General features: G+C 33.2%; 3 protein-coding genes across 12 annotated transcripts; 2 read left to right on the forward strand and 1 right to left on the reverse strand.

The window, feature by feature from the left end:
• On the forward strand, positions 3,682 to 6,637 carry LOC105176913. Its single transcript, XM_011099868.2, has 4 exons — positions 3,682 to 3,956; positions 4,554 to 5,143; positions 5,751 to 6,266; positions 6,364 to 6,637. The coding sequence occupies exons 1-4, from the start codon at positions 3,710 to 3,712 to the stop codon at positions 6,490 to 6,492; spliced, it is 1,482 nt and encodes a 493-aa protein (XP_011098170.1). The 5' UTR covers positions 3,682 to 3,709; the 3' UTR covers positions 6,493 to 6,637.
• On the reverse strand, positions 11,434 to 15,487 carry LOC105176914 (zinc finger BED domain-containing protein RICESLEEPER 1). 5 transcript variants are annotated; one of them, XM_011099870.2, is made up of 4 exons: positions 15,305 to 15,486; positions 11,979 to 14,006; positions 11,832 to 11,898; positions 11,434 to 11,750 (listed from the first exon to the last, which is right to left on the reverse strand). In XM_011099870.2, exons 2-3 carry the CDS (start codon positions 13,975 to 13,977, stop codon positions 11,843 to 11,845), a joined length of 2,055 nt encoding a protein of 684 aa, XP_011098172.1. In that variant the 5' UTR covers positions 13,978 to 14,006; positions 15,305 to 15,486; the 3' UTR covers positions 11,434 to 11,750; positions 11,832 to 11,842. The 5 variants fall into 5 exon arrangements, with proteins under 5 accessions (XP_011098172.1, XP_011098174.1, XP_011098171.1 ...); XM_011099872.2 differs by having other exon boundaries at positions 11,434 to 11,898; positions 15,219 to 15,487; XM_011099869.2 differs by having other exon boundaries at positions 11,434 to 11,898.
• Positions 17,331 to 21,042, forward strand: LOC105176915 (probable NADH kinase). Of its 6 annotated transcripts, none has more exons than XM_011099876.2 (6): positions 17,331 to 17,700; positions 18,318 to 18,572; positions 18,709 to 18,789; positions 20,400 to 20,551; positions 20,638 to 20,785; positions 20,878 to 21,042. In XM_011099876.2, exons 1-6 carry the CDS (start codon positions 17,608 to 17,610, stop codon positions 20,896 to 20,898), a joined length of 750 nt encoding a protein of 249 aa, XP_011098178.1. In that variant the 5' UTR covers positions 17,331 to 17,607; the 3' UTR covers positions 20,899 to 21,042. The 6 variants fall into 6 exon arrangements, with proteins under 6 accessions (XP_011098178.1, XP_020554395.1, XP_011098175.1 ...); XM_020698736.1 differs by having other exon boundaries at positions 17,333 to 17,700; positions 18,318 to 18,326; positions 18,434 to 18,572; positions 20,638 to 21,042; XM_011099873.2 differs by having other exon boundaries at positions 17,333 to 17,700; positions 20,638 to 21,042.

Below are 21,753 nucleotides of genomic sequence, written 5' to 3' on the forward strand. Positions count from 1 at the left end.
AAACAAAAACATGACGAGTCGCGATTTCAAATCGCGACTCGTCATTAAATAAATGCCAGAAATTGGAAAATTTCCCAAGTCGGGAAACAAAATCCCGACTTCAAGTCGGGAAACAAAATCCCGACTTCAAGTCGGGATTTTGAATCTCGACTTGGAGTCGGGATCCTGAATCCCGACTTGAAGTCGGGATTTTGTTTCCCGACTTGGGAAATTTTGCATTTTTGGCTAATATTTAATGACGAGTCGCGATTTCAAATAAGGTAAGTATAATTTACTCTAAAATTTAAAAAATATGTATTGCAAGTAGCCAAAATAGGCCAAGATGTTCATAAAGCCTACTTAATAGTTCAATATTTGGGCTTGTTTGTGTTTGTTTATGGACTCTAAGATCAGCCTAGAGGTGCACATATACTCCACTACATCTTATATGAGAACAAAAAATATGCAAAATATTTGTTAGAAATGGACTAAAATTAAATTTAAGAATCCTTACCTGTCTCCACAAAAAAATAAATAAAAAAAAAGTAAAAAAAAAAATTGTTACTATGTACTCAAATAAATTGATAAAAAATGTCTTAGTTTAATTGTTACACTTGATATCAATGAACAAGTTCGACGTAACGGATATTACTCCCACCGAATATGTAAGTATTTATTTCATTTTATATGATTTTATTATAATTCATCTTAATGTTCTTTGTTATATTAGTATATTGATCGAGCCTATATATTACTTCGTTTATTCAGACATTGATGTAACAATGTAAATTACTGCTTTTATAAAAAAAATTGAATTGATGAATTATTATTGATTAAAATAACTTAATTATAATTATTTTTATTAAATATCAATACTTAATAAAGACAATTACAACAATCATAGCTTGATTACAATTGTTCCTGTCAAATATCAATATTTAATAAAGACAATTACAATTATCATACCCTGATAAATAAAATTTGAATAACATCCCATGCATATAACATGACTCGAACCCACTACCTCTAATGTCGCAGGGCCTCAAATCCGCCAATTGAACTACGCATCGTTAGCAGAAATCAACACGTTTATAATTAATTAATTATAATTTTTAATAGAGAAAAAGAGACACGAACACATAATTCCTCGATTTATCAATTTTACGGATTGAGAACTTTTTTCATCAAAATTCTCAATTTAATACCCCGGAATTAATTGTTTATCTATTTTTTTGACTTGATTCAATTTATTACTACTACCATTGTTTTCAGGAAATTAACTTCTAGAGATAATTTGGTCAACTTCCCTAGTTCCAATTAATCTTCACATTTAGTTGAAGAATTACTACCCCTAAAATCCGCCCGATTTAAATTAAATGCTACACCAAAAACTTGGATAGAATCCCATCGCCATATACGTGGAATGCTATCTATTGTATAATAAGAGTTGTTGTCTATTGTAATAATACGTGTTGTTGAGTAGAACATAATTAATGTAATAGTTTTTGTTAGATATTGATATCGATATGAATTGTAATTTTGTAATCGATTTACTTAAAAAAAAAAACTGAGATGGAATCGAAACAATTCCCTATATATACATTTGATCCTCTCCGAGTAATAAATTATTCACTAAGAAAAAAGAAAAATATCAATAATTTTAATATTGTCACTAATTATAAATATATATATATATTTAATCATATAAAAATTATTGTCACAATAGTAAATTTTATAGTTTTATTAATCATAAAGATTCTGTGAAAAATACCATGTAAATTAAAATAAGTGACAAAAAGTCATTACTATATAAAAAAAAAAAGCAATTAATGGTATATATACAGTGACAACTTAGTAACAATGATTGTCTGTCACTAATTATTTATAGGGATTTTTTTTTTTTAGTCTATTAACTTGGTTCTCGTTCAATTTTAGTCCACTAACTATGATAATTATCATATTTTATACACTATATTTGAAAATTGTCAGAATTACTTCAATTTGGAGATTTTTAATTCCACGTGGCAGATGAGGTGGACTTATTTTCTTGAGTAATTATATTTTTTAGTCCACTAATTTTTTTCATGGTTTAATTTGTCACATGTGGCATTAAAGATTACCTTGACACTTGAAGTGGATATTTTTTGTTATTTCTTCTCTCCCACATAAATACTTAAATAAAAAAAGGTCAAATTATCTAAAAACGAGCTTTGAATTTAAATTATGTACTAGCTCCCGTGACACGTCGTCTATGCATGCATATAATAAATAATCCTACACACTTTAAGACTGTATTATAAATTAGAACAAAAATATATAACTCAATATACTAGCTTCAAGAAAAATATATTATTGACATAAAAAATATAAACTCATAAAATTATAAATTATTATAAATAATTATTATACGCAATTATTTTATTTAATTATAGACAAAATATTTAATTTATTAAAAATACATAAAATTATAAAATAAAAATTATGATTTTATATATATTATAGATTGTGAATAAGAAAATTATTATTTTATATAATATAAATTTAAATAAAAAAAATTACACACCCTCCCAACCCCTGCCCGCCACCCCCTAATCATCGAACTTGCAGGCCATAAAAGGGGGCGAAGTTGCCCTCAGTGGAAGGGGGCAACGACAATTGGAATGATTTTTTTAAATTTATATTAATTATATAAATAATTTTATTTTATAATTATGTATATATTTATATACAAATATGCCATGTAGGATGCCCAGTGTATATATTAGCCACTTCAGATAATGACATGGCTCATTTTATCGGACAAATAAGTAAATTACCTGCCACATCATTAATTTTCATTCAATTGGCCAGAAAATTGACACAGAAATCCTAAATTGGATTTAATTTAATCAATTTATAAATATAGTGTATAAAATATCATAGTTAGTGGACTAAAATTGAACGAGGGTCAAGTTAATGGACTAAAATATTTCCCCCCTATTTGTGGTAACAACTTTATATATACAACTTTTGCTATCAAATATATATTTTCAATCACAAAATTAATTATATCATAAAAAAATTACAATTTTAGTTCTATAACATAATGTCAGCTTCATTTTTCATTCTGCAAGAATTGATTTTCTTAGTTCCGTAACTTCAAATTTTTTTTCAATTTTAGTCTTTTTCTACCAATTTGGCTGAAAATTTTCATACTACTAGTACATGACAAATTAAATTATAATTTTAGTGCTGCAACTTACAGAGTTGACATTTTTTATCCTGTAAAAATTAATTTACAAGGCTAAAATTATAATTTAGTTGGATGGTAATGTAGAAATCATATACAATTTTCTAGTTAAAGAATTATCAAAATTTTAAAATTATAATATTAAATTTCAAAAATTAATTGGTATAAAATAATAAAAGCCACTCTTATTATTATCCATATTTTGTCACTAATATTATATTTTGTTGCAGTGTTTTACCACAACTCAAAAAGAGTATTTCAGCTGAAAGACCGGGTTTCTTTGGTCAGACAGTTAAGTGTAACGTACAGTCTTCCACCTTCGACAGAATCCAGATTTGTGTCTAACATGCACATATCTCTTTTCACATTCAGATTACCCAAATCCGATGAACTTTTGACATTATCCACACAACCCTCGAACACTATATATAAGTACACCTTGTACAGTATTAATCTACGACATAATTCTACGTATCTTGAGGTTGTCATTTCTGAGTAAAGATGATGAGGAGGTCAAGAACGTCGTCGATGGCGATGTGGGTTTTTGCAAACATGTTGGTCGGTTTGGTGCTCGTGGGATGCGAGGAGTATACGTCTGCAGTTGGGGATCCAGGGATGAGAAGGGACTCTCTTAGAGTGGCGATCGAGGCGTGGAACCAGTGCAACGAGGTTCATCAAGAAGCCCCCGACATGGGCAGTCCGAGACGGGCTGATTGCTTCGACGTTGTCCACAATTCTAAGTCATACAGTATCTACCTCTTCTCCTTAATTATTCTTCTTGCCATCTATGTGTATTTGTTACTAGCAAACAAACACACACGTGCTATTGAGATCTATCGCACTTTCGCGTTACATTAATGTCTATTTGACAATATTAGATTGCAATGTAAAAGTAAAGATGCATATATACCATACTAAAGTGAGATATAAAAGATTTTTCATGGACTTGATTAATATTTAGAACTTGCCCACTTAGACTATAAAGATTAATTTTTCTTTCTTTTCAAATACACCATATAAATTTTTGATACATTACGTGTATTGTCATATATATATTATAGTTACGTCCTTGAAGTACGGATATCATACTCTCTTCATGTGATTCCCTCACAAATTGTCGTATAAGGGTGGAAGTGTCATTTTACTACCAGACGGACTGACTTTGTTGTTTTATATATGTCATATATATAGTCTGATTGTTGTTTTATGTACGTCTTTAAGTGTTCATAGAGGATATGTATATTGCATTTGTTATATAACTATTAGTTCAAGTCGGATCAAATTTGATGTGATTTAACAAATAATCTTTAAGCATTTTCGATCATTTATGCCAAAACTTTTGCAGCTAAGTTAGTGCACAGGGTGAATGAGAAGATGAACAGGCTAGGAATAGCAAATGCCACAAGGCAGGGCTTGAAGAACATAGACGTCAACGAATACGCAGCATGGAAGGAGAGATACTTAGGCTACAAGTGCCAAGTCGAGGACAAGCCCGGTCCGTGGCAGTTCTGGATGTTCATGCTCAAGAGTGGCAACTTGGACACTTTGGCTGCCATATGCCCCAAGGACGGGAAGAAATCGGAGCCCTTTCCGCCCGAGTCCCGTTTCCCATGCTTCGGGAAAGGTTGCATGAACATGCCAAGAATCTACCATGACTACACCAGTGTGAAGCATTACCATAGGAATAGGACACTGAGGGGGAGTTTCTTTGGGACATGGGATTTGGATGCTGATGTTAGGACAGCAGCAACTTTGAACAATACCTCGTATTATTCAGTGACTTGGGAGAAAAGGGTTCGGAAAGGGAGTTGGGTTTTTCATCACATGTTGAAGACATCTCCCAAGTATCCCTGGCTTATGCTCTACTTTAGATCAGATGCCACAAGAGGGTTCTCTGGAGGATACCATTACGACACAAGAGGGATGGCCAAGATTGTAAGTATATATTCTTTCTGGTAAATTACACTAGCACTTCTTGTAATTATGTCTAATTGCACAAATACCTTTTACATTTTACAAAATTATATAAGTAAATCCCTGAGATTATAATTACATTTTGCACTAACATTAATTCCATCTCGGAAAAAACTTACATCCACGCTAGCTACCTATGATCAATTACGTTAACTGACACAACGTATTTGTAGTTTTACCAAGGGTAATCTCGTTTTTGTAGTTTAACCTAACCTTAGGAGCCAGGTGTCGGTTTAACGTACCCTATTCTTTTTGGTTAAATTTATTCACGTGATTAAGAGGGTGTTTATTAAAAGATTTTATAAGTCCATATATTTCGTAAAATGTTTTTGAAACTAATTGGTGTCATGTATTAAATATTTAGATAAAAACAGATAATAGATCTTATATAATCAGATGTTAGTGAAGTAATTTGAATGAACTCATTAAGGTTAGAAATAAGTCAGAGATTTCTTATCTTTTTATAAAAGTGATTCGTGTGGGATCATAAGTGTATCTTATTTTTGAATTTTATAAGTTCACTTTGTTAACAACCCTCTTAATAGTTGACAAAATCTTGTGCTGTAAGGTTCCAAAGTCACCAAATTTCAAAGTGAAATTCTCACTTGACATAAAGAAAGGAGGCGGGCGGAAAGGCCAGTTGTACCTAATGGACATCGGCAGCTGCTGGAAGAACAACGGTAAGCCTTGCGATGGCGATGTCACGACGGACGTCACACGTTACAGCGAAATGATCATAAATCCAAGCATCGAGGCGTGGTGCAACCCTCAAAATCTCCGGCTATGCCCTCCCTACCACACGTTCTCTAACGGGACTCGTGTTCATCGTACAGACGAGAGACGTTTTCCTTACGATGCCTATCATGTCTACTGCTCGCCAGGCAACGGGGAACATCTGGAGGAGCCATACAACTTGTGTGATGCGTACAGCAACCCGCAGCCTCAGGAGATTCTGCAAATTTTGCCTCACCGGGTGTGGGGAGAGTTCGGGTATCCCACCAAGAAAGGCGAGGGCTGGATTGGAGATGCAAGAAGTTGGGAACTTGATGTCGGGAGGCTGTCTCAGACACTTTACTTCTACCAGGTTTGCAATCAATCATGTGTTTGTTATTACACTTTGTTAAGGTTGTTAGTTTTGTGCATGGATAGTGTGTGAAGTGTGTTGTGTTGGAATTTGGCAGGATCCAGGGACTAAGCCTGTGGAGAGGCATTGGCCCTCTATTAATATAGGGGCTGAGATTTACGCTAGTAGTAATGAAGTAGCAGAGTGGATCGTCAGCGACTTTGACATTCTTGTACCAAAATCGTGATTTTGGTCTTTATTTTATTTTTTCTTCATTTGATTTTGGTGACAATATCTATATATGATGAGAAGTTTTAAACGCTTTGTTGAGTCATTAGTTGTGTTTTTTTTCTAAGTAAGATCGTAAATTTCAAGGATGTTTTGTGTGGAGGGCAGGAATATTGTGTAGGTATTGTTCTTGGGAATTTCAATCTTTTATACCATTTTAGTGTTGCATAACAGTGGTGCACCAGCAATATTTGCACGTCATATATTTTAACACTTATAAATTATAACTTATTTTATTTATTAAAAGAGTAAACTTGTTAATCACACATTTAACATGTGATGAAAGATTCCCATCGAATTTGATTTTATATTTTAAATTTTGTTGTATCTTATATGTTAATTAATATGTACGTGTTGATCTATATAATATTTTTTTAAATAATAAATATGATACAATTTATATATATATATATATATATTATATAGAATTAAATGCAAATTATCCCTTGTGTTATGGGAAATGAACAAATTACCTTCTTGTGAAAGAAAAAAAAAACAAATTATCCCCTGTGAGAAGAAAAATAGAGCAATTACACCTCTCACGCGAGTTTGTATAATTCACGGGTTTTTCTTTAACTTTTAATTATAAAAATTATATTTTTAGTCTTTTTTAATAATCATTGGGTCTAATTTGAATTTAAAGTCCAAAAAAACTAGTAAATCTATGGCTCAGATTTTGATTTATTTCAATCGACGGTTAATATTTAAACAAATATATAAATTTAAACAATATAAATTAATATATATAAAATATATATTATATATAATAGTTATATATATAGAGAGAGAGAGAGAGAACAACGACATGAGGGCAAAAGAGGGGGAGGGCGGAGATGAGGGGGAGGGGCCAATGATGGAGACGGCGGGGAGAAAGAAGGGGGACACGGACGATGAGGAGGGGAGAGGGACACGAAGGGAGAAAGGGAGGAAAGGGGAGGTGATGGCGACGGCGAGGGGGAGGGATGCGGTGACGGGGGAGGGGAGGGGAGGCGACGGAGAGAGGGAAGGCAGCAGCGGTGGCAACGGAAAAGAGAGAAAGAGAGAGTGGGAGGAGGGTAGTGGCGTGGAGGCGGCAATGGGCGAAGGGGATGGGCGATGACTAGTTTTGGAGTGGGGGGTGGCTGGTGGCTAGTTTTGGGGGTGGGTGTGTAGGGGTTGGTTCTTTTTAAAAAAATAAAAATGTATGTATTATTAAAAATATTATATATAAAATAGTATATTTATTTTTAAATAAATACTTATTTATATTATAAATTAGATATATAATATATTATATAAAAATAATTTTTTTGGGTGGAAAAGCCATGCACACTCGCGAGAGCACTCAGCATTCTAAGAAAATAAATTGTTTTAATTTAAAAAACATAAGAAAGTAATTTGATATTTTTTTTTACAAGAGGGTTTTTTGCACATTATCCATATTACAGGGGGATAACATGCATTTTTTCATATTATATATGATGTGAATAAAAATAAGCTGACCCAAAGTGGTTCAAGTGATCCAAAAAGAAGAAAGAAATGAGAGGTCCGTGACATTTTAAGAAGCCCAAGAGGACTTAGCAGACGGTCTTGGCGGGTGATGAAGGGTCCTAGCGGTTAAGAGTCTTCGTTGATGATCCTCAACTTGGAGATAAGCATCCAAAGGCACACCTAACTAAAGATAAAAATAAATTATGGCTTATCCAAACTGCCTTTATCCACTTTTTCCGCAAATGGAGGAAATGTGCAGAGCCTTATCAGAAGGAGATAAATACAGCTCTTTCATACTGGGGGCACTTCCGGAGACCTGTCTCATTCTTTGGACGTCCCCTCACATCCGTCACACTTCTTTTAGTCTCTAAGCGCTCTCTAAACACTCTCTAAGCACTTTACAAGCACATTATCACGTGTTCTTACACTTTTTATCAACTTTATTCACCATATCTCGATTTCAATTACGTTTATTTATTTTTTAGCTTTATTTAATCCCAAATTCAATACTAATTTGGACGTCGGAGTGCTAACGTCTTTTTTACAGATCCTCTTTCAGGATTTATATTTGCTTCGACCCAAACTTTGAACGATTATTCAAATTCATTGGACCCATATATTTTTAAATGCATCAGTATATAATAAATAAAAGATGTATATTATTTTGAATAAAAAAATCTAATCCAACATCAGGGCAACTTCAGGATATAGCTTATATGGGCACATTGTTAGGTGGATTTCATGTTTTCTTGTGAGCAACAGCGTACCAAGATCTTCTGACAAGAAATTATGACAAACAAGAAATGGAATAGTTACCCGTCGGGTTAAATCTTCTTGTACTCAATAATGCTTATTTTTTAAGTTGGAAAAAAAAATACTATTGACATTAAAATTTTATAATTTAACAATTAAAAGTTCAAATAATTTAGTTTAATAATTGGGCTGCAAAATAAAAGTCCACAATAAGTTTGGCCTTTTTCACACTTTCAAGACAAAAAATTCATAAGCCCACACCAAATTTGGATTTTATGGGTCAATCCAAAATAAGTATAAAGGTTTTTTTTTTTTTTTTTTTGAATCAGTTAAATGGGTCAAATACATATTCAGATACAGTCCATCAAAAGATTAACTCATATCCCAATATGTGATGTACAAACCCAACAGACGTGAGGTCCAAGCTGCAAAACCCTACTCATGTTTATAAAAATGGACCTTCACCTCTCAATAATTAATACATACAGACATACACACAAGTCACAAACAAATCCAAAGGGACTCAAGTTCAAAGGCTCTCTGCCACAACGAAGCACTATAACCGCAAACGTTCTCCTTGTTACCAAATTTCAACATAGTTTGCTCCATAAATTCAGAGAAGATTACACATCAATATCCAAGAACAAGTTTCAAGCTCTTAGATCCACATTCAAGATAAGAATAAGAAAATTATCTTCAAATGAGAGATTGTATCCACTTTTCTTTTAAATCAATAAAATTTATTTGTCCATATTTTTCTTGTCTCATAATTATTTTTACAGACATAAAATTTTATATGAATGCTCCCAATCCTATAAGACTAAAAGTTTTATTTCACCTTTCTTCTAGTGTCAATAATGTCCCATTGAAGTTTATCAACGTGTTTTTTAGCAATTGTTGAGGGAAAATTTATGCCAATTATACCCATGTTTGCAAATAAGACGGTTTCAGGTCAATCACAATACAATTGAATTCAAAATGCACCTCACAATTCATATGCATTTGCCAATAAATGAAAAAATAGTCTTGGAGGAAATATTTCATGAAAGTTGAAGCATACAATGATTTTGAAACCATACAAACATTAAGATGTTAAAGTTTATAAACTCTTTTTTCTTAAAAAGAGTGAGAGATTCCTAAATTATAAGATCATAACAAACTTCTTTTAATTAAGAATAAATTACAACCAACCCATGATGGTTTAATATAATTATAAATACCTTTTCTTTGGATTATGAATTATAAATTTATATATTTTTTAAATAATTTTAGAATATTTTTATGCCATACAAATTGTTTATTTTACCCAAAATATCTTTTTTTTACAAAAATTTAGCAAGAGTAAAATAATAATATTCATCTCACTATTTTGGAGTTATATAATAATTTTTTATTTGAGCGGAGCATTTATAATTTTTTAAATAATGAGAAAATAAAAGAAATAATTACATTTACACCCCTCACGTATTACCTTTTTACACAAATCAGGCTTGTCTTTTGAAAAATTACAAAACCCACCCCTAATAGCCTTTAAAACAAAAAAAAATGCGCATGTTAATTAAGTCAACCTTTAAAATATTTTTTTAAGGCTTAGAGTGTTTCTGTAATTATCAAAAGTTCGAAGGGGTGTCCAATGACAATGAGTAATATGACCCCATGTATCTTTTTATTATTTATACTATTTTTTAGTTTAAATTTAAATTACTTTATTAACTTCTTTGTATTGAATCCTATATTAAATTGCACCCTTTAATAATTACAATATTAAATTAGTTAATTAATATATAAATAAAATTAGTTAATAGATTATAAGTTTAAATTAAAAAATTATCACACTTGTATAAATTATTAGAATTAAAAGATTAGTTATTCTTTATTTTTATTTATAACTAAGTTTTATTAAAATAAAAATTAAAAATAATTTCTGTATTTATATAAATCTAATTATAATTAATAAAATAAATAATTTAATAATTTAAAACATCATTTTAATAAATAAATGATTTATTTTATTAATTATAATATGATTTATATAAAATGCAGAAATTATATTTAATTTTAATTTTAGTAAAATTTAGTTATAATAAAATAGAGAATAGATAATCTTTTAATTTTAATAATTTTACTAAGAAATAATTTATATATTAATTAAATAATTTAATATTTTAAGAAAAGGTGCAATTTTTATATAGAGATTTAATAAACAAACAATAATTTACATTTAATTAAGAACTGATATAAATAATAAGAAAAATATATGAGGTCATATTACTCATCTTAAAAAAAATTACTTTGATACCCCTTCTACATTTTAATAATTACAAAAACATCCCTAAAAACATTTCTATCCTTAAAAAATTATTTCAACGAGAACAATTTTTAGTTTTAGAGACTATTAGGGGTGGTTTTTATAATTTTTCAAAAGATAGGAGTATGTTTGTGTAAAAAAACAATATGTGAGAGGGTGTAAACGCAATTATCCCTATTTCTAGTTATGCCAAATACAAGGGAAGGTGGCAGTAGTTTACCCTTAAATTAGTCACATTTGATGGTTATAAACTCTAAAAGCATCAGACAAAGACGTGTGAGCTTCTAAAATATTTTAAATAAATTTAGCCAAAAATGCAATAAGAGTAATCAAGGTAGATTACTTGTGAAGCTCTTCAAAACTGCGACAAAGAAAACCAGTCCACATGAAACAAGAAGATATACAGCGTAATTTGTACATCCCAGGATTAAGAAATCAGTGGTGGAGTTGATACAGATGAATGGTGCAATCAACATTTTTATCTACTTTTCCAATCAAAGATTCACAAGCACCCTAACAAATGCCCGTAAAGTTTTAAAGCAACAATCCTTTGGATTAGCAAAATAGAAACAGGGCGGACAACGCTAGGTGTTCACCTGACAGATCTACACCGGCAAGGAAAAGGATAATATACTTTTGGGAGAACTGGAAGAGTCAGCACGATCTGCTTTTCTCAGTCTATCGAACTTCACATGAATCACAAGTAAGAGGATCAGTGAAATTTCAGAACTCAATCTGCGACTAGAAATTGAGGATATGGATCATACCATAGAGCATGTCAACTTGTTTCCACCGGAAGTGGTAAGGGAGAATTGCTCAGAGTTAGGGTGGTTCCTGGACAACGAGAAATGGTGATTTGAATATGCAAAGTTGAAAGATGGTATTTTTTTACGATAACCATGAAACTGATGTACCTTCTGGTTCCATTCTCAACCAATCTTGCCCACATAGCAAAGCTTCTCTGGTATCTGGACTTAGCGAACTATGATACTGATCGAGCACTCTGCCGCCATTGCTGAATGCTACCTCTGGTCCTAGAGTAGACACGGGAATGCCAAGAACATCACGTGCCATCATAGACAAGATGGGATACCTTGGTGTGTGTACTTTCCACCAATTCAGTATGCTGAAATCATAATTACGTGGAAAGACTGGCTCCTCCAGATACTTATCTAGATCGGATGACATGCTCTGACTTTGCGAGGTTTCAAATAGGAACTTGTCAAAGCCCTTAAGTTTATCTCGAGAGCTATTGCTGGAACTGGGTAAGCAGCTACCAGGTAAACCTGAGTCTTCATCAGGTGAGGAAGAGGCCATGGAGTACTCGTTAAAAAGTTCCCTGAGGCCAGCAGAAACTTCTTTGATACGACAAGGTGCAGCACTACCATAAATCTGCTGGAAGTAGTATTCAACTAACTTCATTTTAAAACGAGGATCCAGAATTGCTGCTATGGCTAAAACCATGCTGCACTTGCTCCAATAGACGTCGAACTTGAGCTTCATCTTCAAGGCCACAGAACTCAGAAACTCATCTGGGCTCTTACACCACTCATTTAATTGAATGTGCATATCACATATCTCAGGGAAAAATATGTTGGCAGTTGGATATTTGTTTCCTATGACTATATTAGTAAACTCAAGAAGAAACTTAATGTAACCTGCAACAGAACTAGCCCATTCCCACTCCATCTCAGATAAAGCCTTTGTGTAGGATGCATCATGCTCTTGCAGAAGACAAAAGGCACCCTTGTACTCTATTGCTGCTTCAAGCATCAGGTACGTTGAATTCCATTGCATCGGACAGTCAAGAACTAGACGCCTACCGCTATTAATACCTACTTGTTGAGCAATCTCATTAAATTTTCCGAGTACTGTTTGTGAGCTCTTAACATGCCTTACACTCTCTCGGATCTTATGGGTCACATCCCGACATGATTCCATGACTTCTTGAACAATGGATTTCAAAAGATGTGTAACACATCGCACATCAAATAGATCGCCATTCTTTAAAAGTGGTCTATTTTGAGATAGCCAATCCTTTATCCTGAACACCATAACTTCATAGGCAGAACAATCATCAAATGTCATGGAAAACAACTTGCGGTCAATAGCCCAGTCTGTCAAACTCTTAATAATAACCTCTGAAAGTATGTCATCAGTGTGAGATGGGTCCAATGATATGAAATTAAGCATCTTCTTCTGTAGCCTCCAGTCCTCATCAATATAATTAGCTGTCAGGCAAATATACTCAGAACTCTCAGGTGAACCCCACATGTCAACAGCAAGGTTAATTCTACCATGCAAATGATGAACGGCCTCGTATACCTTCTGTTTCTCCTTGCTGTAGATGGCCATGCAGTCTAGTTCAACGGCACCATTATTATTAACCTCAAACATCGGCTGCAGATTCTTGACAAATATTTTGAATCCTACATGGTCCACCATGGCCAGAGGATAACCATGTAACATGATCATTCGAGCGAGATCCAACCGACTACGCTCTTGATCAAATTTAACACTTCCGAGATTGATAGTCTGATTTGGTTCTTCTTTTTTTGGCTCCTGATCGAACTTAAGAGGTAGAGGACTGAGGATTTCATCTTTTACTTTCCCTTCTTCATAGGTGGTTGTAAGACCAAGATTACTTTGACGAAGAGGACTCTGACTAGTTTCCTTTCTCTTCCTCTTGGCAGAAAGTATTTGAGAAACATCATAATTCGATCTCTTCAGACATCGTAACAGATGATTTCTTAAATGAGTTGTACCACTATTACTGGATCCACTCAGTTTCTTCTTGCAGTGGACACAAACGGCATATTGTGCATCTGCCTTTCTAACTCTTTCAAAGTGATTCCATACAACAGAAGTTAGCCTCTTTGTTTTCTTGGCAGGGATCTCATTTAATATTTCCATGACATGGATGAGGTACTAAGAATATGTATCTGCAATAATTATGCGAAGAACTGCAGTCATTACAGAGTTTAAAACAAAATGACAGCAAGGATATTTATTTATTTTTTTATTTTGTTTTGATAACTGAAACTACAGCAACCATGTGAGCAATTTGGCTAAAGCAGATTATTTAAGGTTCTCTCACAGAGCATCAAGACATTGACAAGAAATATGCAGTAGAAGAAAAGTACTTTCTTTTAGGTAACGCAATTTACACATGAAGACACACTGCTTTGCAATCATGCATTAAATTGTCAAACATGATATTGCATAATCAAAACCCCATTGTGAAACATCAAACATCCATATTTTCTTTCAAAATTTAAAAACATGGTCTCCTAATGTATTTAACAGTAGAACTCTTTCATGTTTCATTCGTTTTGAACATAAAGTCTCATTTTGAACATCACTTGACAAGATCAAAGCAACCAACTCACCTACCAACGCATTTTGTTGAGTACACCAGATAATGTTAAACATCATAAAACCAAACTTCACTGCGTACCAAACTTTGTCTGAAGGGTTATACTTCCCTCGCAACCCCAAGCTCTACTAATCTCACAGCATGCCTGAAAAGTCAACCCAACCTACATATAACATACCCCAATCTAGACAAACCCTACATGAAACCCAGCCAAGCATCCCAAATTACAGATGCAAGTGAAGTCCAGCCACTTTTGGCAAAGAGAAGAAAAGCCAGTATCAATTCTCTATAAGCAAGTTTGTGGGCAAGCAAACTGAAGGATATTTTTGGGGTGTTATTCTTTATAGCCATTTTGAAGAGTACAAAGCAGTTGACCTGAAACATATAATGGTTGCACTACGGAAAATGAACTCTCACAATCCTGTTTGGGAGCTGAAGCTTGAACAGATCAAAGTTCACTCCAGAATTCAGCTTGAACATATCAAAATTCAATCCAGTAATTCCACACAAAAACACACACACACACACACGATTCTCAGCACAGACACATAATTCCCACTAACCTTCCATTGGACCTTCTTCTACAAGAAACTCAACAAAATCTCGGTAGGAATTTTCATTCAACCAAGTTGACATGACGGAGCATCCAAAAACAGAAGTCCAAATAAACACACGTGATAGCGCAGATAATTCAACTCAAAACACCGAAAATCATCATCACACTCAAACAGCCATAGCCAAAAAAAAAATCAAAAGTGTGAATTTCACAGCAGATCACCGAACACAACAAATTCAAGCTCCGGAGCCCCGCGACATAATCGGAATCGGGTCGGATCTGGCAATACCATGTAAGAAAAACCGAACCTGCGAGCGTGAATTCTGTATTCTGGTTGAAGCTGCAGAGAGAGTCCGATCGGAGGATCCGAAGAGCGTAAAAGGGTTAGGGTTTGGATTTCAGATCTTCAAGCAGGTTTGGATATGACACGAACCCGATTGTAAGCACACCCGGAATACTGGATCCGCTTTACTATGGTTCGGCTTAATAGTAACTGATAACTAACACCATTTCCGGGTCGGGCTTGGTTTAGGGTTTGGTTGGGCTACTCTATGTGGTATATAGGCCGGGTTTTTTGAATTTGGGTTAAATGAAATGAGGATTAATAGAATTTACATATTAACCATTATCAATAATGATTAAAGTTGAAGTCCTATAAATAAGTTTGGATTCATGTAGATCGAAATTCACCAGACGTGCATGTGAGTTTATTATAATTCATTTCATTGTTTTTAACGAATTTACACATTTTGTCGCACAACACTTTTAGTCATCTGATTTACGAGATTTTTAAAATGATTTTAAAATTAGAAAAACTCGACACATTTAGTCCTATATTTTACAATATTTTAAACTTAAGCTGTTTAATTTATTTAATTCTTTGGTTTCCTAAAATCTTATTTAGTAATTATTTAATAATTATGAGATAATTATAACTCTTTATTTTACGGAATTTGTATAGAACCATCATTTAATTATAATTTTTTAACTAACAAATAAATAAAAGATTATTGAATTTCCATTGCTTACTCTAAGAATTTTGGCCAATTTATTGGGGTGAAAATTGCATTCAAGCCTATGGTAATTATCATTATCACGAAATATTCTTTTCATCAAGAAAAAAAAATATATTTTGTTATATGAAAAGACGGTACAAAATATTTTGAATTTCGTTTGTAATTTTACATAACATACAATTCAGCGTATTTTAACTTATTTTTATTTATCTTATATTTAATACAAAATTCTAAATCAAACATATATATATATATAAACAATTTTACAACACATAAACAAAGAAAAACAACTTAAAAATGGATCCACACTTTGTATGGATGTCTTTTTAATCAATCTTGATTAATTATGAGTAATTAATGGAAAATAATTAATTTAAAGTTGAGTAAAGAATTAAGATGAATGTTTAATGATAAAATTCTGAATAGATAAATTAAAAAAATACATTTCAAATTTTAAAGGACAAAGACATTATTGTAAAATTTCATATGCCCCTTGTTATCGCATACGGCGACAACTAATATATATAAAGGGTAAATTACACAGTTTTTAAGATTTGATCTAATTACATAAACACTTATTGTACTTTCTAAAATTATGCGTATACCATTTGATATTGTAGTTATAATTACAAGTACACATCTTGTTCGATGCTGAAATTTTTATACAACACAATACAAGTTTCAATTTGCAATCGATACGAATGTGTGCCCACATCGAATATAATAAATGAAAACTGCATTACATAAAAAGGTTATTATATTTGTATGTTTGTACAATAAATAAATAATTCTTTTTTTTTTATGTAATAATTGGACAATTTACGATTTGAGATAATTTTGAACATTTTAAGAAAGAAAGAAATTTAAATCTCTAATAAGAAACTAATATTCTCCCATACTTTTTTGAAAAAAATTGGTTATGGTCAGATTGTGAACGAACTTAGAATAAATATAAAAAAAATATAATTGTTAGACACAAAATTGCATGATTCAAAGAATTATTTATATCATAATGTTTGATCTTCATATAATATTAGGACAGACTTCAAACGCAAACATATAAAAATGTCATCTTCTAGTTTTTGGATGATGGAATTAGGTTTGGTTGAATTAAATTAATTATAGAATAAGTGTGATATATTTGTTATGTAATTGATCATTTTTTTAAAATTATATACTAACCATACAATAAATATATTATACTTATCGTATAATTAATTCAAATTTGATCGAATCGAATTAAGTTAGAATTTTCCATGGAAAACTTGCAATTACATTTTGTAAGATCAATTTTCTACCCAAACGAAGCACCTTTTGCTGAACCCATACCCGATTACAACTTTTCAGGTCCAATTAAGCCCACAAACAGATTCGGGCGGGCACCCCCACCGGACCGGACAATCCGCCAATTCACCGAAACCCGCTCCCCTTCACCCCGCCAATCGGGGATTCCTGCTCAACAGTTGCGATTTCCTTTTGATTTCACCTTATGGAAATGCTGAATCTCGTCGCCGACGCCGCCATGCCCAGGCAGCTCGAGGTCTGACGATTACCCACAGAGACGTGAAACTTTTCTGAGAGAAGTAGAGGAAGAAATGGTGCGGAAGCGATTGCTGTTGCTCTTGAAGCCGTTTGATGCGTACCCTGCTCATGAACTCGCCGCACTTTCCTCCTCCAACAACCGTAAGGTACCCCAAATCCGACCGAAAGTTTCTGAAAATGGAGAAACAAACCAAACCTACTTATATTTGTTAGTATTTTACGATAATTCTTATGATACAATAGCCGTTTTACTAGAAAAAGTCAGTTTGCTAGACTCGATGAATGAGATTGTTGGTTGATTGAAAGCTGGCATTTCGTTTGTGATGCCAAGGATTGAGTCGTCATCATCGTCATGTTCTTTTGTTCTGTTTATGTTTCTACTGCCTACCAGATCATTATGACACTTTGGCCCGGCTAGAGCTACTGTTGAAAACTAGTTGATAAGAGAGGTTAGAGAAAAAGGGCATGTTGAATTATGAGAAAGGGTGAAAATTATTTATGCTTCTGCTGTTTATGGCCGACTTTAGTGTTTGATTTTGTTCCCGGTAGGTTATTGGTTTTCTGTCTTATTGATCATATCCGGTAGACATGTATTCGGATTACAGGGTGAAGCTGGCTTTATGGAGGTTGAATCCGACAAGAATATGTTCTTTAATTGATGGGAATGACTTTTGGAGTTCAAAACTTAATGCATCTTGTATGGCTTGGTTCCGATTATTCAATATGACATGCTTCATGTAAAATAAGTTTTCTTCTCCTGAAGGCGTTGCAGGTATTAAGATTTTTGTATGACAGGATGCTGGTTCACAGAAATGCTATTAACTTCTGCCGAAATATTTTGATGAAAAAAGCTGTTAATTCGAGAGTTGTGTTTCGTAGTGATCTATCTCAGCCAATCCATGATGTAGATCTGGTCATTACAATTGGAGGTGATGGCACCCTATTACAAGCAAGTCACCTCATGGATGATTCGATTCCAGTTCTTGGAGTGAATTCTGATCCCACTCGACCAGATGAGGTTTTATTTAATCGTTGCTTACTTTAGATTGGTTTTTATATCATCCAAGTTATGTTAATGTCTTCTATTAGTCATTTTAATATATTTGTTTTATCTTTAGTTGTCTGTGTCACAAAGTAATAGTTATTCCACTTAGGTGGAGGAATTCAGTGAAGAATTCGAAGCTACAAGGAGCACTGGCTATCTTTGTGCTGCCACTGCCAACAACTTTGAACAGGTAAGACTGCAGCTTAAGTCGTATTTCTGTTTGTTGGTATGACATTGAAATTGTCTGGCTGCTTGATTTGAGAATACACACTTAACTGAGTTCTAGTTAGATGTAGATTAGCTCCTTGTATAAGCTTGTCTCTTGTGTCCATCCTGCAGAAATACTAATTTGTTGAAATTAGATGCTAAATATGTTATATATAAACTGGTAGTCCAGTTTCACTGCGGTTATTCAAGATATTTTGAGATCCAGAAGTGTGGCTTTGACCAAAAGATAAATTTGGATTCCTAACATATTCCGAAAATAGTTGTCGATCGGACCATTTCAAAGATGGAAATTTGACGGTATTTGGTCCAGAGGACCTTCCAGTCCTCATTATTCAGACATTTTTGAGTTTAGGATCACAGGAATATTTGTGTTCCTTTCCACCAATTTCAAAGAATGAAACAAGACATATCATCCCCTATCTAGGAGTCTACTTATAATAGTTGACGGACTAGGATACGAGTGGATTACACACTCTCTCTAATATTCCTACTTTTGTTGGTACTTCATTCATTTAGGAGGTGATATAAGAATTTCTTGTTTCCATAATAAAAGCTCGTTCGTCAAATTTCTAGAAACAAAATATTATTTATTAACTTGCTGTTAAACTAAAAATGAATCGGTGAGGAAGTTTCCTATTCTGCCATTTCATTCACAAAATGTGATTGTCTCATTGGGGGTTTTGGTTCTTTACTGATTTAAAGCATTTCCTAAAGCTTTGGTTCCTATATTTAATGAAATTATGTTTAAAAAATAGTCTTTCTCAAACTTCAAATGAGGCCAACATAAAACCTCTTCAATTTTTCAGGTCCTGTTGAATGCACAATGCATTTGCTCTTATCTAATACAGTCAAACAATAGTTAGGTCTGGTAACATTTTAACATGCTCTCTGTGGGCTCATGTTAACACAGTTCTTATGAGCTAGCATGACAGTCAATTTTGCAGTAAGTTCCTTGTGCACATTGAACTGCAGAAGGCGCCACTCTGTCATTCAGTGCCATATGCTGAAGAATGGGTTAAGTCGAAATTACCCCTGTGAAAATCGAGATAGGCACAAACCCCCCCTGAATTATAAATGATATCTAAATGGCACCTTAACATTTTTAAAAGAAGCATATATCACCCTCCGCCATGCTGTGTTTTTCACTTGCACAAATTGTGATTGATTTTCATGTTTTGGCCTAGGTATAAGAGTTTAAATATTCACCTAGCACTTAGTTTTATTTTCTCACAAACCTTAACCCATCTCATTCTGGCGTGGAGAAACAAAATTAAATGCTAGCTGAATATATAGACTTTTATAGTTAGTAATGAGAGTAAAATAGATAATTATGGGCCAAAAAGAGGGAAACTAGTTGCAGATTGTGTAACTGAAGAACATAACAAGGCGGAGGGAGATTAAGGTGCCTTTTTGATCTTTTCTTTAAGTTTAGGGTTTTTTTACCTGTTTCGATTTTCACGGTTGAGCAGCTTGGATTTAATATGCTAAAGAATGTTTCCTTCTTGGATGTTTTTCCCCTCTTCTGAGGAAGTATTCCAGATCATTGATCATTCTATTGAGTTTCTTTTGTAGATGCTAGATGACATCCTTGACAATCGCTCTGAACCTTCTGAATTAGCAAGAATTGCTGTTAATCTAAACTCAAAGCCAATATCAACTTCTGCTCTAAATGATGTTCTACTGGCGCATCCATGTCCTTCAAGAGCTTCTCGATTCTCATTCAGGTAGAAAGCTTGCTGTAGTTATCAAAATGAAACATTTTGTGGGACTTTCTGATTACATGCTTTCTATCAATTCCTGCAATTTACAGGATCATGAAAAACGGTGAGCTTTCTTCTTCTTTGCTACACTCAAGATCAAGTGGGCTGAGAGTCTCGACAGCTGCTGGATCCACGGCCGCGATGCTCTCAGCTGGTGGATTGGAAATGCCCATTTTATCCAAGGAACTCCAATATATGGTAAGAGAGCCCATTTCACCGGGTCTTACCTCACACTTAATGCACGGGTTTATGAAGTCCGATGAAATGATGGACGTTACATGGTATTGCAGAGAGGGGTTCCTATATATTGATGGTTCCCATGTGGTTCATTCTATTCAACATGGAGATACCATCAACCTCTCTTCCAGGGCTCCAAAGTTAAAACTGTATTTGCCACCCCATCTGTTATCCCACAATGTATGAAAGAAATGAAAAAACAGATGTTTTTTGCTAAATTCGGTGTTGGATGAAAACTGTGATTGCCCAATTTAAACTGTACATTTTGCAAGTAGAGTGAGTTATCCTTAGCACAAGGTATGCACCAATAGCTGCAAAATCCTTTGAACTTAGGAAAATTTCTTACCTAAATTAATAATATACTTGCCATATGATTAGTTATTTTTTTTTAACTATACATCAACTCATAGTATAAATATATTACACTTGTTGTATAATTAAAAATCAATTTGAGTGTAAACTCAATTTTGGTTAGAATTTTGCATTGGACTTAGTTCCTTCACTTGTACAAATTTAGGAACTATGGTGTGCAATGTAGGTGTAGAAATATGTATTTAGACTTAAATACAGGACAAATTGTATAAAATTCCTCTATGTTTTAAAAAGTCTGCAAAAAAAATCCTTCTATTATGAGAATAGACTAAAAGCTCCCATGTGTTTTGTAAAACTCAGCTCAATTGCCCCCTTTTCGTTAAATCCAACTAACTTTATTAATTTTTTAAAACCGTTATACCCTTACTTAATATATATTACTTTTTATTTTAATGACTGTTGGATCTTTTTTTTATCAAATATTGATCGTTAGATCTAATAAATTAATTTCAACCATTAGATTTTAAAAAAATAAAAGGTTTAGATTCAATATTTAACTTATTATATATAAATAATAAATTTTAAAAATATATTATTATTATATATTAAAAAAAAAA

Source organism: Sesamum indicum, linkage group LG14, assembly GCF_000512975.1.
Source record: "Sesamum indicum cultivar Zhongzhi No. 13 linkage group LG14, S_indicum_v1.0, whole genome shotgun sequence".
NCBI lineage: Eukaryota > Viridiplantae > Streptophyta > Magnoliopsida > Lamiales > Pedaliaceae > Sesamum > Sesamum indicum.